Genomic DNA, 19,925 nt, shown 5'->3' with positions numbered 1-19,925 from the left:
GCTAGAGAGAGGTTCTAGAGAGAGAGAGTAAAAAGAAGAAAGAATGAGAAAGGTGTGAAGAAAATGAGGGTGGGAGAGGTTCTATTTATAGGGTGAAAAATGGTTGAACTTGGTGCCACATTTCACCATCTAGTGGCAAGACTTGGGGAGAAAACAATGACTATGACTGTGCCACATCACCCATTTTCGCACAACACACTTCGAACTTCTAAAATCTGTAACTTTCGCATACGACCTCTATTTTTGACGTTCTTTATATCCACGCGTAGGTAAAAATAAGATCTACAACTTTCATTTTGACTCCATCGGCTAATTCTCGATTTATCTTAAATTTAATAGTATGAGGAGATTATACTGTTAAATGCCCGCGTAAAATTCATAACTTCTACATACGGAGTCCGTTTTCGTCTGTCTTTTTACCGCTGAGTTCCAATTAATGAGATATTTGACTTTCATTTAGGTTGCATAGGCCAAAAACTGCTCGAACTAAAATTCGAGTTTCGGGTCGTGTACTGCTATGCCAAATGTTAGAAAATTCATAACTTCCTCATACGAAGTCAGATTTGGACGTTCTTTTTATGGATGCTCTCAGTTTAACATATTCTACAACTTTTGTTTAGATTACTAAGGCTAAAATTTCATATACTGTAAATTCACTATTTACGTCTCCCGGTGCCATGCCGGTTTTGCCATAAAACTTCGACGAGCCATAACTTCTTCGTTATAACTCGGATTTTTGTGTTCTTTATATGTATGGAACCCTTGTAACATATAATAAAACTTGGTTAAGATTAATAATTATAAATAATATTCCATCAAAAACTTATTTTTGATGCTCATCGTCTCTAAATTGACTATCCCGGATTTGCGGGCGTTCATATGAACATGTGGGTTACGGAGAATTATTGGAGGAGGTAGAGGAAGTGAAACATGATTTCCATTTCCAAAATCCAATTGTGGAACACCATCTTCATAAGGAAGGCTTTTCCCAAAAGATTTGGGAAGACCATAGTTGTCTGAACTAGACATCTACAAGGGAGAAATTCAAGTTTAGTTGATTTATGTCTTTAATATAACACCCAAATGGAATATTAAGGCTATGACCCAACACAATAATTTACAATTCGGAAAATGGTTACCGTAATCCAATTGCAAAATATTTTTAGGTAGGTAAATGATGATTTACCAATTTCCACCATGAAAAACGAAATTGATTACTAAGTTTTAAATGAATTGAAATTCCTAAATTCTTTGAGATTCATTGAACTTTTCAATGGCATGTTTAAATCTCTGTTGTGCCTTTCAAGTTTGTGACTAGGATGCCGAGGATCACAAACAAGGTATGAATAACCATGCAAATTAGCTTGATACTCTTGATGTCATTTATCACATAATCAATGTGGTTAACATCGAGCTACCGTTTTTCACCCTTGTTAGTCCAAGTTAGTGTGTCGGTTAACCACACATACTCCACTAACGACTTGGCAAGGTGCAAAGCGCAATTTCATGGGTTAGCACTAAATTTACATTTTTCCTAAGTAACTAAGATTGGGAATTTGTGAGACAGTTAGTTACTTAAAGTATTCATTATACTTTTAATGAGAATGTTCTATCCTACTCGTTCGGTTAACGATACTCTACCAGTCAAGGAAGCAGTGGGTGAGAGTGGACACCCATTAAACCACCATTTTATAGACAATAACCTTATACCTCCTTTATAGACCGGATTCGTTAATGATGCCTACTAACGGTACGACTGACTTGTCTTTATATATATATATATATATATATATATATATATATATATATATATATATATATATATATATATATATATATATATATATATATATATTAAACTTTTAATATTATAACAGTATAAGGGTATATTTTAAACTTTTAAAATACTAGATGGTTTAATCTATTAATAAATTATACTCTTAATTTAATTAAACTTAAACAATGTCATTATGGAATTATTAATTCTCTTTTAATTAAACACCTTAATTAATTTAATAATGTCCATAAGGTGCAATTTAAACTACTCAAATACTTCAAGGTTCTAAATATAAAAATTCAAAATTGAAACTATTTAATTAATTTTTGTAATTTATGAACCCAATATTTACACCTTTTTAATTACAAGAGTTTCTTAATTTGAGAATTTTCAAATACCAAAACTTGAGGTTAAGTTTTGCAACTCTTGAAAAACCTTTGATTTCCATAACTTATGAGTTTAATGTGGTTTTTATGAAATATTTTTCATGTTCCATAACTTGAGGACAAGTTATGCAGGACTTTAAAAATATTGAAGATCAAATATTTCAATTAACAAAATAATCAAATAATTTATCTATGATCAAGTTAAACTCATAAGTCAAGATAATTCATATCAACAATTTACAAGAAATTAGCCTAATCATATAAACTAATACAAATGTAGAAAATTTTAACAATTATCTTTTAATTGGATAAGCATGATCACTATCATATCAACAAAATCAAATTTTATGAACTAAAATATTTTGTGGTAATGATCCTAATCCAAAACAGGCCAAAAATCCTGAATATCTGCCATTAGAAGCATCAACTCGCTGAGTACATGAACATGACTCGCCTAGTTGACCTTATACTGAGTGGACTCATCGAGTCAGCCACTGGACTCGACGAGTTCACCAGTAAGAGGCTAGAAAATCGATTTTTTTTAAAAAAATTTGATAATTAAGCCATGCATCAAATATAATAGAAAACAATCCTAGGCTTTGATACCAATGTTGGATTTTGTATACTACAACATCCTACGGTGCACATACAACCCTAAATGCTTTGGATCTATGTTTTCTCTAATTTATACATGCAATATTGTTTCCAAAGCATTAAGTCTACAACTAGCACACAATTGACATAAAAAACATAAAATGAGTTATAGAATTACCTCTTGTTGTAGCTTGTAGTTTTGGCCTTTAAGAACTTAACACCCCAAGTGTGATGCCTCAAACGGTTCACAACACACCCTTGGACAAAGGAAGACTTGAGAGAGAGTATTCTTACACTAGAAATCGGCTCTATGAACTCTTAGAACATGTTGGGGCCGATTTTAGGTCATGAGACATCATATATATAGTTGTAGGATTCATGGTAAACCCTAATCCATACCTTTGGGTTTATTATCCATGATCCATGAATCAAGTGGGGTAACTCTTTATGGATTCTTCCATAAGCTTAGTCCATCATGTATCATAAGCCCAAACTATATATATGGCTAATTTACACAATTAGTCCTCATTGATTTAATTAGTCTCTTTTGATCACTAAATTAATTCCAAATTAATTCTTGATTAATACTAATTAAATCATATGATTTAATATTAATATATTAGAACTTATAATATATTAACAAATCATAAATAACCTCTTTTCAAATTATCATGGTGATATGCAACCCGAAATAGACCATGCTACTCTCGGGTAAAGTACATACCACTTATAGGCTTAGACACCAAATCCAACAGAATGCTCCTCCAATTCTCTCAAATCAATGCTTTGATACCAACATGTAACATCTCAAAAATAACAAAAATATTTAACTTTTAGAAAATAACCTAAAACCATAAATGTTTATAAAATCATTGTTTCAAAAGTGTATTTCCGCAATCAGAGTATCCTAAAAATCCAAATAACATAAAACTGAAGGATGTACAGGATCACGCCTTTGCCTTGTCACAATCATCTCAAATACCTGAAAGAATAACTGCAACTGTAAGCCAAAGCTTAGTGAGTTCCCTCTAAGTACCACCACACAAGATAACAACAACAACATGCATACAAAGCCTTCAGCATGACTGGATCACCGCACTGACCTTCAACTTATCTGGACCACTCTCCGAGCCTTCGGCCTGATTAGACCACCTCGCATGCATTTAGTTTATCAGGACCACCCTGGGTATCTTGGCCTTCAGTACCAACTGGTCTGCCTCATCCAAGTAAACCATAACAACATATCGATATAAACATTACCAATCAATAAACAACAACATAGGTAGTCGTACAGATCTACCGGTCTAATCACACAATCAGTAAACACATATCTCCATATAACAACATACAACAAACTAGGATATATATATATATATATATATATATATATATATATATATATATATATATATATATATATATATATATATATATATATATAATTGAGTCTGTAATAACCATTCAAAAAAATGTCATTTCACAACCCGAAAATGATGATCTTTTTATTTTTATTTTTTTATCTTGTTACTAGTTGTGAGATCCGTATATTATACGGGTTAATTAGAAAATGTTAAATATGAAAGTGTTAATATTAATCAATTGTAAAATATAATTTCGAAATAAATACAACCAAAATTATGCATTATCTGAATCTCCTTCAATTTAGGAATTTTGAAATTAAAATAAAAATATGTATAATTGAAATTGATATCTATTTATTATATATAAATACCATGTGAAATTTAATAAAAAATAAAAAAAATCATAAAATAACATGTGAAAAAAACATAATTTAAAATAATCACAAAATAACATTTGACAAAATAAATAAAAATATAACATATGACAAACAACTTATTTATTTATTAGAGTAGATTCTATAGTCATATTTTGATGTATATATCATTTTTCCATATATGATGGTTTATACTTTTAAAGCGTGATTGAGGTAAAATCTTAAGAGATTAAATATCATTCTATTAAATGTTTCTATTTACCGGATCATCATAAGTGTCAAAATCAAATGATAAGATAACGAAAGAGAATTAATGTTTTACACATGATAATTATTGAATGAATATAAGGATGAAGTAGGAGGATTAAGTAGAAAACAATTTAATTTTGGAAAAATAATATAAAAGTCATTAAGTTTACACTAAAATTCTAATTTGACATTGCGTTTCTTTTTGTCTCAAATTTGACACTGTGTTTTTCAATTTGTTTCAATTTTGATCAATTTATCGATCAAACCGTTTGTCTGCTGATGTGGTATGATGACATGTCAAAACAGAACTTTTTTCACAAAAGACATTAAGTTTCATTTTATTTTTCAAATTTGACACTATGTTTTTTTTGACACTTTATTTTTTTCGAACATCATTATTATTTTTTTTCTAATATTTATATTCAAACCATAATGTTATGTAAAAATTTGTATTAGTTATATTATGACCGTATTGAGTATGCAATATTGAAGAGAATTTGGAGATGTGAAGTGTACAATCAGATAAACTAATTTGATCTTGAGAACATGAAGGTCCTGTGTTCGCTTTAATTATCAATGGACCGTTTATATATATATATATATATATATATATATATATATATATATATATATATATATATATATATATATATATATATATATAAACGGTTCATTGATAATTAAAGCGAACACAGGACCTTCCTGTTCTCAAGATCAAATTAGTTTATCTGATTGTGTACTTCACATCTCCAAATTCTCTTCAATATTGCGTATTTTATATATATATATATATATATATATATATATATATATATATATATATATATATATATATATATATATATATATATATATATATATATATATATGATATTTGTTTCTTGTAGAATTATACTTCTTTTTCTTTTAACATTAATAGTGCATGAAAAATACGATTACAATATTATTAATACATATTTATATATAATATTATGATTTGAATGTAAAAACCTTGTATTTATATCAAATATGGTTTATGAATGAAAAACTATATTTATATGGTTTCAAATATAAATAAATATTTGTAGGGTTGAATGGAACCAAAAAATAATGTTCTATTTAAAAAAAATTAAAATATGTTATCAAAAGTGAACAAAATTGAAAAATATGTTCCATTTGAAAAAAAAAAAATATATCACGTCATCATTTTAATTTTCCTAAAATCTTATAAAAAGTTTCAATTTTATCTTATCCGGAAGTCAACGATTTTGACTTTCTTGGGTTTGGGTAGTAGCCGAAAAAATAGGAACAAAACAAAACAACCGGAAACCCCAAACTCTCACCCAATAACTTATAAATTCCTCCTTCATCTCCAATACACAATTCAATTAAAATTCTCAGCTTCTTCCAAAATTCAGCAAACTATTCAACAAGAGAAGAAGATCGATGGCGAAAGAGGAAGTATTCATTGGTTCGATCGATCAAGGAACAACAAGCACCAGATTCATCATCTACGATAAACATGCTCAAGCCATTGGATCTCATCAAGTCGAGTTCACTCAGTTCTGCCCACAAGCAGGGTAATCCACAACTCACTCTTTTATTGTTTTGATCGAATTTTATTTAAAAGAATCATACCCATGAAACCAATTTCCCCCCCTTTTTTCATTACAGATGGGTCGAGCATGATCCGATGGAGATTCTTGAAAGTGTGAAGACGTGCGTAACGAAGGCCGTTGATAAAGCTACGGCTGATGGGTTTAATGTCGATAATGGTCTTAAAGCCATTGGTATTACTAATCAGAGGGAAACTACTGTTGTTTGGAGCAAGTCTACTGGGGTTGCACTTTATAACGCCATTGTTTGGATGGATAATCGAACAACATCCATTTGCAGGTACATTTACAAAATTCCATCAATCTTTTCCACAATCGCTCTTTTTTGATCTTAACTTACTTTGTTTTTCCAAAAAATAAATAGCAACCTTTTTGAGTTTTCGTATGATTGCTTTCTTGCGATCGGTGGGATTTGGATCAAGATTCTTGAACTAAAGCCAATTTGTTTACATGGAAAAATTGGAAAGCTTTTTGATTTCTACTTTTTTTTTTTTGGGAGGATGGGATCTAATATTGTTTAGAACAATTTCTTGATCTAAACCCACTTCGTTCCATCGAAAAATTGGCAACCTTTTCTAGATTTTTGAACGACTGTTCTCTTGTTTCTGCTGGGATTTGGATTAAGATTTGAATTTGTTAAAATTGGGATGATCGCCTTTCTCTTACAACAATTCTGTCTAAACTCGAAACCCACTTTGTTTTCATCAAAAAAATTGAAAATCCTTTCCTGTTTTTTAATGATTGTTTTCTTCTTGCCGGCGGGATCTGGATCAAAAATATATTTTGTTATAATTGGGATTATCATCCCTTTTCTAGGAATTATAGTGTCAAAAGTCAAAAGTGGCTACTTTTTTAGTATGGGTCAAGGTTGGGTTAGCTTAGTTGGTCTACCATCACTATTTATTTTATTTCATATTTAATTCATGTATAATGTATTAAATGTGAATGCAAAAAATTATATCATTGAAGTTTTAATTTACTTTAATGAAGAAAACCATTTTAGTACGTTTGCAAAGTTTTTAAATTTCACCCTTTTGATTCGTTTGGGTGTAAAATATACTAAATTGATTTCTTATTAAGAAAACGAGTTGAATTTGTTAATTGTTATATTGGATTGCTGCTGTTTACACAAAAAAGTAATGTTTTTTTAACCACACTCATCACAAGTATATCAATTAATCTATCTTTAAACTCTTCATTATGTAGGAGATTGGAGAAAGAATTATCAGGGGGAAAATCCCACTTTGTGGAATCATGTGGTTTGCCAATAAGCACATATTTTAGTGCACTGAAGCTCTTATGGCTGCTGGAAAATGTGGATGCAGTGAAAGCAGCAGTTGAGAAAGGTGATGCACTTTTTGGAACCATTGATTCCTGGTTAATCTGGAATTTAACTGGAGGCATTGATAATGGCATACATGTCACTGATGTCTCTAATGCATCAAGAACCATGCTCATGAATCTGAAAACACTTGATTGGGATGAATCGACTTTGAAAACATTAAAGATCCCTAAAGCCATTCTACCAAAAATTGTAAGCAATGCCGAGGTAATCGGTCACATAGGAAAGGAATGGCTGACTCCGGGAATCCCTATTTCCGGTTGTTTAGGCGATCAACATGCTGCAATGTTAGGTCAATCTTGTAGGAAAGGAGAGGCAAAAAGCACTTATGGGACAGGTGCTTTTATACTTCTTAACACAGGTGAAGAAGTGATTCCATCAAAACATGGTTTGTTAACCACTTTAGCTTTCAAACTCGGGAAAGATGCCCCTGCAAACTATGCTCTAGAGGGCTCAATTGCAATTGCTGGAGCAGCTGTTCAATGGCTGAGGGACAGTCTTGGAATTATACGTTCCGCTAGTGAAATCGAGGAGTTGGCTTCACAGGTTGAGTCAACCGGTGGGGTCTACTTTGTTCCAGCTTTCAATGGGCTTTTTGCACCATGGTGGCGTGATGATGCACGTGGTGTTTGTATTGGGATCACAAGGTTTACAAACAAGTCTCATATTGCTAGAGCTGTTCTTGAAAGTATGTGTTTTCAGGTGAAAGATGTGTTGGATTCAATGCATAAAGATGCTGGTGAGAAAGGTGAAACGAAAAATGAAAAGGGACAGTTTTTACTTAGGGTAGATGGAGGGGCTACTGTGAATAATACCCTTATGCAGATTCAGGTTTGTTCTTGATTTTTACTAATTTTGTGATTAGTTTTTTTTTTTTGGTTAGATTGTGTAATTAAAAGTGAAATTGCAGGCGGATTTATTGGGTAGCCCAGTGGTGAGACCAGCAGATATAGAGACAACAGCACTTGGTGCAGCGTATGCAGCTGGTTTAGCAGTTGGAGTTTGGACAGAAGAAGAGATATTTGCAAATGGGGAGAGAATGAAGAAAGATACCACTTTCAATCCTGTGTTAAATGAGGAGTTAAGGAAGAAGAAGGTGGCCTCATGGTGCAAAGCAGTTGAAAGGACGTTTGATTTGGCTGATTTGTCCCTATAAATTATGAATTTCCTTTTCTTTAAAATCCACTTTCTTTTATTATCTTGTTGGTTCTGTTGTTGGCAATGCGTAGTAGGTTTTTGTTGGTTTTTAATTGTTCAAAGTTATGGATATGTATCTTATGTATTGTTCGAGTCAAGGAAATAAAACCAAGTTAAAGTTATTAGCATATTCTTATCTTTACAAAGAATGGAAGATACTAAGCTAGGCCGATATGGTTATTTTGTTATGCGTTATTCATTCGTGAGTTCATTATAAGTATATTAATTGTTAAAAAAAATGAGTTCTCAAGTAATCTGATATACTAATGGCTTTCCTTATGTATAAAAGTGCACATAGGATTGAAGTATCATTCTATTAGTCTGTAGTGAAATCATTAGAACAAAGTGCACATAGGATTGAAGACAAGTATCATTTTATTAGGACAAAACTGTAAATTTGGTCTTTGTGGTTTTCAAAAACCTTTGGATGGGTCCAAAAAGTTTCCGACTTGCATGGAAGGTCCAAAATCAAAGTTTTTCTGTGTTTTTGGTCCAAAAAAACTTAAAAAGACGATTATACCCTTTTATTTTCTTTTTTGTATTTTTTATAATTATTCTAATGTTATTCTAATTAAAAAATAAAAAAAAAAGGAAAAAAGTATTCCCACCCGACCCAGTGTTCTCTCTCTCTCTCTCTCTCTCTCTCTCTCTCTCTCTCTCTCTCTCTCTCCTTGTCGAATTCAACTGGGTAAATTAAAAAACCTTTTGAACCCAAGCACCCATAAACACCACCACCACAGCCTCCCTGTCGTTCTTGGGGTTGTGTCACCGGGAACCACCCAATTCCACACCTTTCTTCCTTGGATTACCGACCAACAGTCCCCGCCACCTTATTTCGGCGGTTTCCACCACCATCCTCTTCCTTCCCTCCCTCTCGTTGAGCTCATCGGAAACGAAGCAACAAAAGTAGTCGGAGCAGCCCCTGCCACCATGTCGTCGTTGCTGTGAACCATCGTCGTCTTTAGCTGCTGCTTCCGTCAATCACATCTCCAACCAGCCTCGTCACCCCTTGAGACCCCTGTAAGTCCGATTCTCCACCTCGTTATTATTGTTCTCCTGTTCAATCAATCAAGAGGATTGATTGTTTAGTTAGTTCCTTACCTACGACGTCTAACAGATGAAGGAGGAAGATGATACAGGAGCCCTAATAGTCGATGTATTTTTTTGGGGGGCAATAGAGGTAGTGATAGTCAAAACCCCATTTGGATTTGGAAGATAGAAGGAGAAAGGTCAGAGGGAAGGAAGCAAAATCGGGTCACCCACAAGTATCTGAATGGAGGACCATTGATGAGTCTATATCCATCGTCAACCCACCATTGAGAACACATCATCCCCATCTACCTTGTTCTTCCATTTATCTTATGATCAAATTGCATCTCAACAAAATATTAAGAAAGAAGATTGAAGAATGAGGGACTGTGATTGAATGGAGAAGTACCACCTATGATTGAACAAAAAAAGAAAAAGGATAAGGGTCGGACCTAAAATCGAGTATAAAGAAGGATACATAGACGAAATTAATAGAGCTGGTCAGATGATCGTCGACTTCAGATCTTCTGTAAGTTAACGGTGATAAAGTTAGATCTAGAAATGGACACACACACATACATACTTATGTCTATGTTGGGGAAGAAGGTCATCAAATTCGAATCCTTTGATCTCAAATGCATTGAAGACGGCGCCTACAGTAACATTCTAGATTTGGTGCGCCATTCAAAGTGCTTTCAAAAATTGATTTCATCTCCTCTCAGCCTCTCTCTTCCTTCCTCTTTGTTCGAAACGGATGAACAACGACTAGGGTTTCGTAGATGGTGGTTCACAACAGTGACAGAGAAAGCGACGAGTTAGAAAAAATGAGAATGAAGGTTATTGGGTGGAGGTTTACATCAAACAGGTAGGAATGGTGGGAGTGTGGTAGTATGGAATCGTATTGAAAGCAAGACTGGGAGGAAGAAGATAGGATCGATGGGAAAATTTTTGGGGGATGAGAGAGAGAGAGAGAGAGAGAGAGAGAGAGAGAGAGATTTTAGTTTTTTTTTTTGTTTTTAATTATTTAAATGCCAAAATAAATAAAGAAAATAGAAAAAGAAATGAAAAGGGTAAAATCGTCTTTTCAAATGTATCAGGGACCAAAAATCCAGAAAAACCTTGATTTTGGACCTTCCATGCAAGTCGGAAACTTTTTGGACCCCATCCAAAGATTTTTGAAAACCACAAGGACCAAATTTGCAGTTTTGTCTTTTATTAGTCAGTACTCATCAGTAGTGCCCTCATATATGGAATTATAGCTTGAGCGAGGGATGTAGATTAATAAGCAATAACCAATGAAAGTCGTCATTCCAAATTTGTAGAACATAAGGCCAAAATTGTATTGAGAAGGAACAAATATAATAGAAAAGTCATGTGCAAAGCAGAAATTTCGATGAACATATATCAAATAGACAAATATACTTACATATGAAACCAAGTATTATTTTATTCACATATTCTTAATTTAAAGATCCTATTTACAGAAGGGCATGGAGAACTTGTTTACCAAATCATAAAAGAAGTAATAACATGTAAACATACAAACTTCAACCGAGTGTAGCCACCATGTACGCCACTGAGGATTGATGTAAAGAAGTGCAACAAATCCCAATAAGAACACAAAACACGTCGAACCAGAACTTGCATAAAAGCATGTCATATCGATACCATACCATTTCTCATTGTCTTCTTCAACTCGTGGATCTATTACCTGTGAATTAGTAGTCATGCATTTCTTCTCCACTGGTGGGCCACAAAGAAGTGGATTCTCTCCATAGCTTGCCTCTGTGAAGGTACCAAACTGTGCTTTCATTTCTGGGAGTCTGCCTGAGAGATTGTTGTGAGAAACATTGAAAGTAGATAGAGAGGAAAGCTTAATGAGTTATGATGGAACTGTGCCGGTCAAACCATTTGAAGAAAGGTCCAAGCTCTCTATATTAGCAAGATTTGAAAAGTTCACTGGAATGGGTCCTGTAAGCTGATTGTGAGACAGGTTTAAAGCACGAAGTTGAGTCAACGACCCTAGTTCTTCTGGAATTTCACCTGTAAGTTTGTTACCGGATAAATCCAATCCGGTCATGTAATTAAGGATGTCACCCTTGTAGTGGAGAAGGAGCTTTTTTGTTGTAAACTCAACTTCGACTTGTGTTCTAAATGATCTAACACCGACATTGGTAGAATCCGAATCCTGCAGAATACTCCCATAATGGTAAGAGGAAGAAAGGATAATCTGTAGTAGGGTTGTTTTTAAGAAATCAAAGTAACCTGTGCCAGTCCCGGTGATATTCTGTAGGCAGCTAGGTATTGAACCGGAAAGAGAGTTATATGATAAATCTAACAAACCCACGTCACTTAACTGGCACAACTGCTTGGGAATAGAACCGCTAAAGTTATTTTTTCTCAAAAGAAGAATCCTTAAATCGGATAGTTCGCCAATAAATTTAGGAATCCTACCTGACAAGTCGTTGTCTCCCATGTCTAAAGTCAAAACATTAGTCAAATTACGAAAGAAATTGGGTATCGATCCAGTGAATCTGTTGGAACCCAAAAGAAGATGCTCCATGTCTTGCAAATTCAAACAGGACGGGATGGGTCCGGAGAAAGAATTCTGTGAGATATCGAGAAAAGTGAATAAAGTTGGTCCACAAGGAAACCTGCCTTCAAAACTATTATTTCTCACCACAAGTTCAGTCAACCTACTCATGTTGCTTATCCAATCTGGGATCATACCTGTAAACAAGTTATTGCTAATATCCAGACTGGTCAGAGAGTCAAAGTTTTCCTTGCTGCTCTTATTTCCAAATTTCCCTGTGAAATGGTTGCTATCTAAGTAAACCGAATTGAGGATACCCCAGCTTAAGTTAACTGAGAGTACCTCCCCGTGCAATTTGTTCCTTGATAGTTTTAAGATCATCAAAGTAGAAATTTTTGTAAACAATCCGCTTGGTACTTCTCCTGATAACTTATTGTCAGATAAATCCAGTGCCAATAATTTACTAAATTTACCAATTGAGGATGGAATAACACCAGTTAAAGCATTCATGGAAAAATTCAGATTACTTATGTTGGGAAAGAAATTTGGTATATTTTCAGGAATAGTACCTATCATGCTATTTCCAGACATATCCAACCACTTCATATTAGCATTCCTATACAGCGGCTTACCGCCAAACAAGTTGTTCCTTAGAATAAGAACTTCCAGATTCATATTATTTTTAATCAACCAATTTGGAAATTGTCCCTCCAAGGAGTTGTGAGACATGTCTAGTTCCCGTAACTTGTGCTGGTGAAGTAGAAACCCAGGAATAACACGTCCTTTGGTCTTGTTCATATAGCAATTTGATAGCTCAAGAATTTCCAACTGGAACAATGGAATCCAGCCTATAGGCTCTTCTGTTTCCACCTCAAATTTGTCATTGTCGCTTGAAAATCGAATTACCTCAAGCTTTGAATGATTGGCGAAGGAGCTGAACGAGAATGAACCTTCAAATGTGTTATGACTAAAATCAACGTACTCGAGAGATGTGAGATTAGCAAAGAGTGATGGCACAAGTGTCCCTGTGAATTGATTTGAAGAGATATCCAGGAACCTCAGAGATGATAGATTGTTGAAACATTGAGGCAGAGTTCCATGGAGCATGTTGCCACTAAGATCCAACTCATGGAGGTTCTTCAAATTAGAGAAACCTGCCAAAAAAGAAAAGTGTGGTTCACCCTTTAAAATAATATAGTGACTTGCACTTTGATGATCATACGGCTTCAAAAAGATTAACTATTGGGGAAAGGCAATTTAACAAAAGGTGTGCACCTATTTAGCCATATTGTAAGAACATTGTGTTTGTACATCTAATTTAAACAATCTAAACACTTAATTGTTCATTCTTTAGATAACTTACCATGATCCGGTAATGATCCGTTTAGCTTATTGCGAGCAAATGAGAGAGCTCTTAGGGAAGATAATGCCTGTATTGCTGATGGGACGCTCCCAACAAACCAGTTGCCACTCAAATCTAAGACCTCCAGATGGTGAAAAGATGCAAAAGCTGGATGAAAACAATGGAGGGTTACTAAACAAAGGATTTGTTAAAAATCATGTATTATTGATGGTTGAAGCTGTGGGGCTTTTCATATCCGGGATGCGTTGAAAACAATAATATTGTTTTGAATTAAGGAATGAAGAAAAGGCGCTACCTTCCATTGGTAGTGTTCCATTAAAACTATTTCCTATCAAGAGGAGGACTTCCAAATCAGGCAATTTGACAAATTCTAAATTAAATAAAGAGATATGTCAAACAATTTAATAAGGTGACTATCAGAAACAACGAAAATATTAATAATAATAATAATAATAATAATAATAGCTAAGATAAAATTTATTCTTTTAGTTTCTTTAATGGTGACTCATTTAGATTAAACATACCTTTGACGGGAAATGAACTTCGCAATGAAGTGATAGACCAGGAAAGATCAAGAATCTTGAGGGATGGAAGGGCAGTTAGGCATGATATGATACTCTTGTTGAAATCGTTGCCAGAAAGATTTATACTCTCCAGCCTTTTCAATCTCGATAAGCTACTACAAGCTGCAAAAAGGAAGGTAATTCTTAGAGAAACCATGGTCTTGTAAAGTTTGTGATAATGGAATAATTTAGGATTCACTAGCATTCAAGAACTTTATCTTTGAACTATTCACAAGTTATCTTAGCTAGGACCTAAGATAAGCTAAATATCAGTATACCTTGGATATTGGGTGTGCCCACGAGCCTTCTATAGCTTAAATCTAGCTCCTCGAGGTTCGTCAGATGTGATAATGCTGTCATACCAATGAAAACATATATCATGTATTCTTGTTAACTAACAAGATCAGTTAGAGTTAGTTAGAACGTTTTTTGTTAGAAGGGGCATTTTTGTAATTTTGTTAATTGTTCAGTTATATTTGTTTCTTCTGTCTATGTATCGTAGCTTGTAGTCTGTATTGATTCATGAGTTGAAGAAATAAGAACACACACACACACACACACACACACTCTCTCTCTCTCTCTCACACACACACACAATTATATATTCAGGCAAATTTTTAGATGTACATTTTAGCAAAATGCATGTTATGAAAGAGGATGGGGTTAACAGAGGAACAATCACTTTGTTTTTGTCAATCAATATTGAATGAGGATGAAACAAAGAAGACTCGTTAGATAAGTAAATTTGTGGGCTTCTAATATTTTATAATCATGTTTGTATTTGTAAACCTTATAAGACTAGATTCTGTAAACTGTTATACGTGTAAGTTTATTACACAAATTTACACATTTCCATGAATATGAACATGTAATGTGTAAAAATGCAGGTTTCTAAAAGGCACGCCATGATGTCAAGGCGTGGTTACGCCGTCTCGAAAACCTTCAGGTAGCGAAGTTAGGCGTGGCGCCTGCCAAGGCGCATCAAGGTGCGAGTTTTTTTTTTCAAGGCATGTATTTTTTTTTCTTTTTTTCTTTTTTTTTCTCTACGGACACGAAATCATTGAGTTTTTGTTAACTTTTTTTTATTAGGTGTGGATATAAATCTTCTAAACACTTGGTATATTTTATAAAAATCTATAACTATGTATTTTTTATATATATACAAAATTGTCGCCTTAAGTCACGTATTGAAAAACGTCATGACTTGTTATGGTTTGTAAAACTTGAGGCATGACCTTGCTGGCACGCCATAGATCATGCAATTTAGAACCTTGAAAAATGCTTTATCTATTTTAGTGGTATATGGTAGCCAAACTGATTCGGTGGTGATAGTGGTTGTCGGTTGTTTTAGCAAGGGGTGGTTGTTGTTGGTGGTGGGGGGCCTACTTATCTATTAATCATATTAATCGTACCGCACTGAATGTGATACACTAACATATAAGATATACGTGGAGTTCTTAGTTAACTCTCCAAAAGAGTCCTTGTGGAGAAAGGGAGAGTTCAACATATATATAGACATAATGAATCATGTCGTACTAATATGAGATACACTAACATTTTATGCTTGCTTCTTTTTTTCAACTGAAAAACATGAATCTAAATAGTGCAAAAAAATTGAGCCATTAGTTTCTACCAGATGAGCTAGAACAACAAACAGAGTTGCCATGATTGGGGATTTTTTAAGTTCTTTTCATGGTAAGAATGGAAGTTTATATCGAAGAGATTGACATCAAAATGGATAGATAATCATTATTAATGAACTAAAGTTTTGATTTTATTGTTTTGATTACAGGAGATGAGTTTCAATTTTGTCATAGGAACAAGGAAGGGGTAGGGGAGGCAGTGAAGGAGAGAGAGGAGTAAGAAGATGATGGGGTTGGTGTAGGGGCGGGGGTATAGGATGGGGTGGTAGTGTGTGGGTCCTCTCTTAGTTTTACATTATTAGAATTATAAATAAAAAAAGAAAATGAAAAAAAATATATTATAAATGATATAATAGTCTTTTTATATGGATCGGGGATGGATATTGCAAATTTTTTTGAAACCAAAAAGACACGATCTGTCAACTTTTTCAAAGGTTGAACCGAACCTACAATTCTAACTAAACCACAAGGACTATTTATGTAATTTACTCTAAATGATAACTACAAATGTTCTAAAAAGATGGTCATAAGTCATAACTATAAGGCTTGTTGTTGATGCTAAGTTTTAGCAAAACTAAAATTATAAATATTATAAATTTTATATGGTGATGATTATATATATGTAACATTTTTTGAGATTAAATTTGTTGATGTTGTTGGAAATTAAAATTATTACAAATTCAAAGTCATTTTTTTGGATGCCACTGTTTTTGTGTTTTAGGTAATAAAAATCCCAACGATTTAACTTATTAAGATCATAAATGGGTGCGGTTATGAGTATAACCACAAACCAGATGGGTGTTTACTGACCGGGTGATCAAGTCTGGGACACAATTTTATAATCAAGTATGGGATTGGGATCATCAATACTCGTCCCATTGTCATCCATACCCTCAATTTCACCTTGTATCTCATTGTTAATTTAGTTAATAAAACCAAAACACTTATAATTCTAAATGAATAAAGTTCACACATAGATATGACAACATCCAACAAACACTATAAGGTTCTCATGCATCTAATATTGATACTCCAACAACTTTAGAAGTACAACTCTTCAAGTACATGTACATATGTGGTCCTTGGTTTACTCTCCAAAAGAGCCCTTATGGAGAGAAGGGGGACTCCAACACATATAGACATTTATGGACCTTGAATGCAATGTGGGATATACTAACAATCTACAGTCATAGCACATACCTTGAGCAGGAAATGGCCATGATAACTGATTGTCGAAAAGATTGAAGCGTCTGCTGGACCCAAGATTTAAAGTTTTCAACTTCGTCAATATGGAAACCCTTTCAGAAGCTACATTTAGGAATTGAAGCAAATGGATTTGTAAGCTCTAATTTGATACACAACAAAGTTGTTTAGGAGAGCACATACAAGTATATACTTATATCCATTTTTAATATTGTTATTCATTCATTGAAAAAGGTAAGTCCTCCTTACTTTGACCCAAGAAAAGAAAAGGGCCATATTTCAAACTCCAACACATGGAAGAGTCATTCTCTTATGGTCTTGTAACGTTGCAAAAGAGGGATTTGTGTATGAATCCATGGTGGCTAGTGGTCGACGCAAGTATAAGAGAATGGAGGGAGATGCCCCCAACAGATTGAAATTTTTTACATAGAAATAGGATTGAATTTGGATAAATAAAAAAAGATTTTTTTTTAATAGAATTTTTTTTTTGTGCTTGCCACTTTACGTGACTATACTGGCATGATGGGTTTAATTAAGATGATATTGATTACCTTGAATCTCCAAGGTACCATTGAATTGACAATTGCTTAGATCCAACATCTCCAAGTTCTCTAAAGCTGCAAATTCTGCAATTTGTTTGAAAAGGGTGTAAGTTTCTCTATAATATGCATTTGTGTATAATAACCTAAAAAAAGATGAAAACGTGCCACTGATAGGGAGGTTTCCATTCAAGCTAGTGTAGCTAAGATTCAAGATTTTGAGTGAAGTAAGTGTGGTCAAAGATGGAAGGATGTCGTTGTCAATATCATCATTCCTGCTGAGGTCTAGTTCCTCCAATTTCTTCAGACTCGACAACCTTTCAAGTCCTGCAAATTAAAGAGAAAAGCTTTTAACGTAGGCATCCTAGTCTTTTGAGATTAAAAGGGTAACTCTCAGGCTCAGTTGATTAATAATAACAAGTTATGGCATGAATTGCAGGATCTGAAAGTACAAATAAAGTCTTGTGTTTGGTTTTTTGTTTATAGAAAAACATTATCCAACTACTAAGTTACCTGACAAGCATCTATGAGTGCATAAATTAGTTGGATGTTGTTCATGAATTTGGATAGTCAACTTACTGGAATGTCTTGCTCAAAAGTATGATGTTGGGACCATGTGAAAGAAATAATACTAAAGCAATAATCACGTTGTACCTGTCTTTATAATTTCTTTATCAAGAAAATTATATGACAAATTGAGACTTGTCAACTCTTTAAAATGAAGAAACAAGGAAACATTCAATGGCCACAACTTGCGCTCGAATTGATCCCTGTAAACGTCTCTCTCTCTCAAATTGAACAAAGAAAGCTCTGTGACATGTCCGGTGGTTGTGTTGCAGTTGACCCTCTGCCAATCACAACAGTTGCCGCCACCATCCCCAGGGGTACTGCTGCCATAATCAACCCAGGTGGGAAGAAAATGATCCATTTTGGAATCATATAAGTTGATATGGGAGGCTTTGATGTCAAGTAGTGCCTTTCTCTCCTCTTCTATACAATCTCCTTGTGCTTTCCAGATCATAAGAATATGTATCATCGACGACAAATATAACCATGAGTTACGCTTACTCAAAGCCCAACAGTCCATTTTGGTAGCTAATGATGGCTTAATTTGTAGAGACACTCACAATATTAATTAAACTTTCTGTTTTAATCATTTGGTTTGGTTTGCTTGGTATATGAACAAATATGTAATGAGGCATGATAAACATTTGATACGTAACGGAGTCAATGTGTATGAATATTAATTGCATTATTTACCTCAAGTCATCAAGTCAATGGTCAAAATTGCTACACATAACTATAACTCTATTACATCTATTCCATTGGCACCCACTCCTTCAACTTGTCCCAAAAACTTATGACACGACATTTGTTGACTTTTGCAACGAACTTCCAAGTCTCCATTCTCATAGAAAAAAATTGCCCATTAAACATTTTTTCAAATTTCAAAGAATCTTGAAGGTGTTAGAAATAGGGTAAACAGACAAAATATAATCACTAGATTCTTCAATGACCAGAGAGAGCGTTCTCATATCTCTCAGAATTCAAAATTCAACTGAATTTGGATAAGGAAGTTATCAGTTTATAACCACACGAAATTACATTTGAACCCTCCGAAATTCAATAAGTTCAACTGAATTTGGGACACCCGCCAAGGGCCCGCCCCCCTTACAACAGTCGCTGCCACCATCCGCAGGGGTACTACTGCCATAGTCAACCCAAGTAGGGAGAAAATCGTCAATTTCAGAATCACATGACTTCATATGGGAGGCCTTGATTTCGAGTAGTGCCATTCTCTCCTCTATTATACAATCTCCTTGTGTTTGCCCGACCATTTGAATAGTTCTCATCATCAATATCAACCACCAATATAACCATGATTTACGCTTACTCAAAAGCCAACGCTCCATTTTTGCAGCTAATGATGGCCTTATAGAGACACTCAATATATTAAACTTCTGGTTTGGTTTGGATGGGTATATGAACAGATATGTAATGAGGCATGGAGAACATTTATCATGAGATGAAATGAATATGTATGATACTTCTCCATAAGTCGTAATTCATCAAGTCCATGTTCAATAATTTCCATCGACAAGTCATAAGTCAATCGTCAAAATTCAAACACATAACTCTATTCCATCTATTCAATAGTCACCCGCTATCTCTTTTGA

The 19,925-nt window shown here is 34.0% G+C and overlaps 2 protein-coding genes across 5 annotated transcripts; one reads left to right on the top strand and one right to left on the bottom strand.

Annotated features, from left to right (window-relative positions):
- The first annotated feature begins 6,044 nt into the window (after positions 1–6,044).
- LOC111910066 (glycerol kinase) lies at positions 6,045–9,003 on the top strand. Its single transcript, XM_023905859.3, has 4 exons — positions 6,045–6,300; positions 6,395–6,616; positions 7,543–8,509; positions 8,589–9,003. Exons 1-4 carry the CDS (start codon positions 6,167–6,169, stop codon positions 8,832–8,834), a joined length of 1,569 nt encoding a protein of 522 aa, XP_023761627.1. The 5' UTR covers positions 6,045–6,166; the 3' UTR covers positions 8,835–9,003.
- A 2,330-nt stretch (positions 9,004–11,333) lies between these two features.
- Positions 11,334–18,893, bottom strand: LOC111910073 (receptor-like protein 1). 4 transcript variants are annotated; one of them, XR_006189220.2, is made up of 10 exons: positions 18,403–18,893; positions 17,917–18,075; positions 17,761–17,835; positions 17,207–17,314; positions 14,642–14,716; positions 14,325–14,486; positions 13,801–13,947; positions 12,359–13,591; positions 12,170–12,269; positions 11,957–12,092 (listed from the first exon to the last, which is right to left on the bottom strand). XR_006189220.2 is itself a non-coding variant. In XM_042900191.1 (9 exons), exons 1-9 carry the CDS (start codon positions 18,833–18,835, stop codon positions 12,064–12,066), a joined length of 2,610 nt encoding a protein of 869 aa, XP_042756125.1. In that variant the 5' UTR covers positions 18,836–18,893; the 3' UTR covers positions 11,931–12,063. The 4 variants fall into 4 exon arrangements, 3 of the variants coding, with proteins under 3 accessions (XP_042756124.1, XP_042756125.1, XP_042756126.1); XM_042900191.1 differs by having other exon boundaries at positions 11,931–12,092; positions 12,170–13,591; XM_042900192.1 differs by lacking the exon at positions 11,957–12,092 and having other exon boundaries at positions 12,107–12,269.
- Between the last annotated feature and the right edge of the window lie 1,032 nt (positions 18,894–19,925).

The sequence above is a fragment of the Lactuca sativa genome, chromosome 1 (genome assembly GCF_002870075.4).
Source record: "Lactuca sativa cultivar Salinas chromosome 1, Lsat_Salinas_v11, whole genome shotgun sequence".
NCBI lineage: Eukaryota > Viridiplantae > Streptophyta > Magnoliopsida > Asterales > Asteraceae > Lactuca > Lactuca sativa.
The sequence above is the reverse complement of the archived record's forward strand: the minus strand, read 5'-3'. Positions and strand labels throughout refer to the sequence as shown.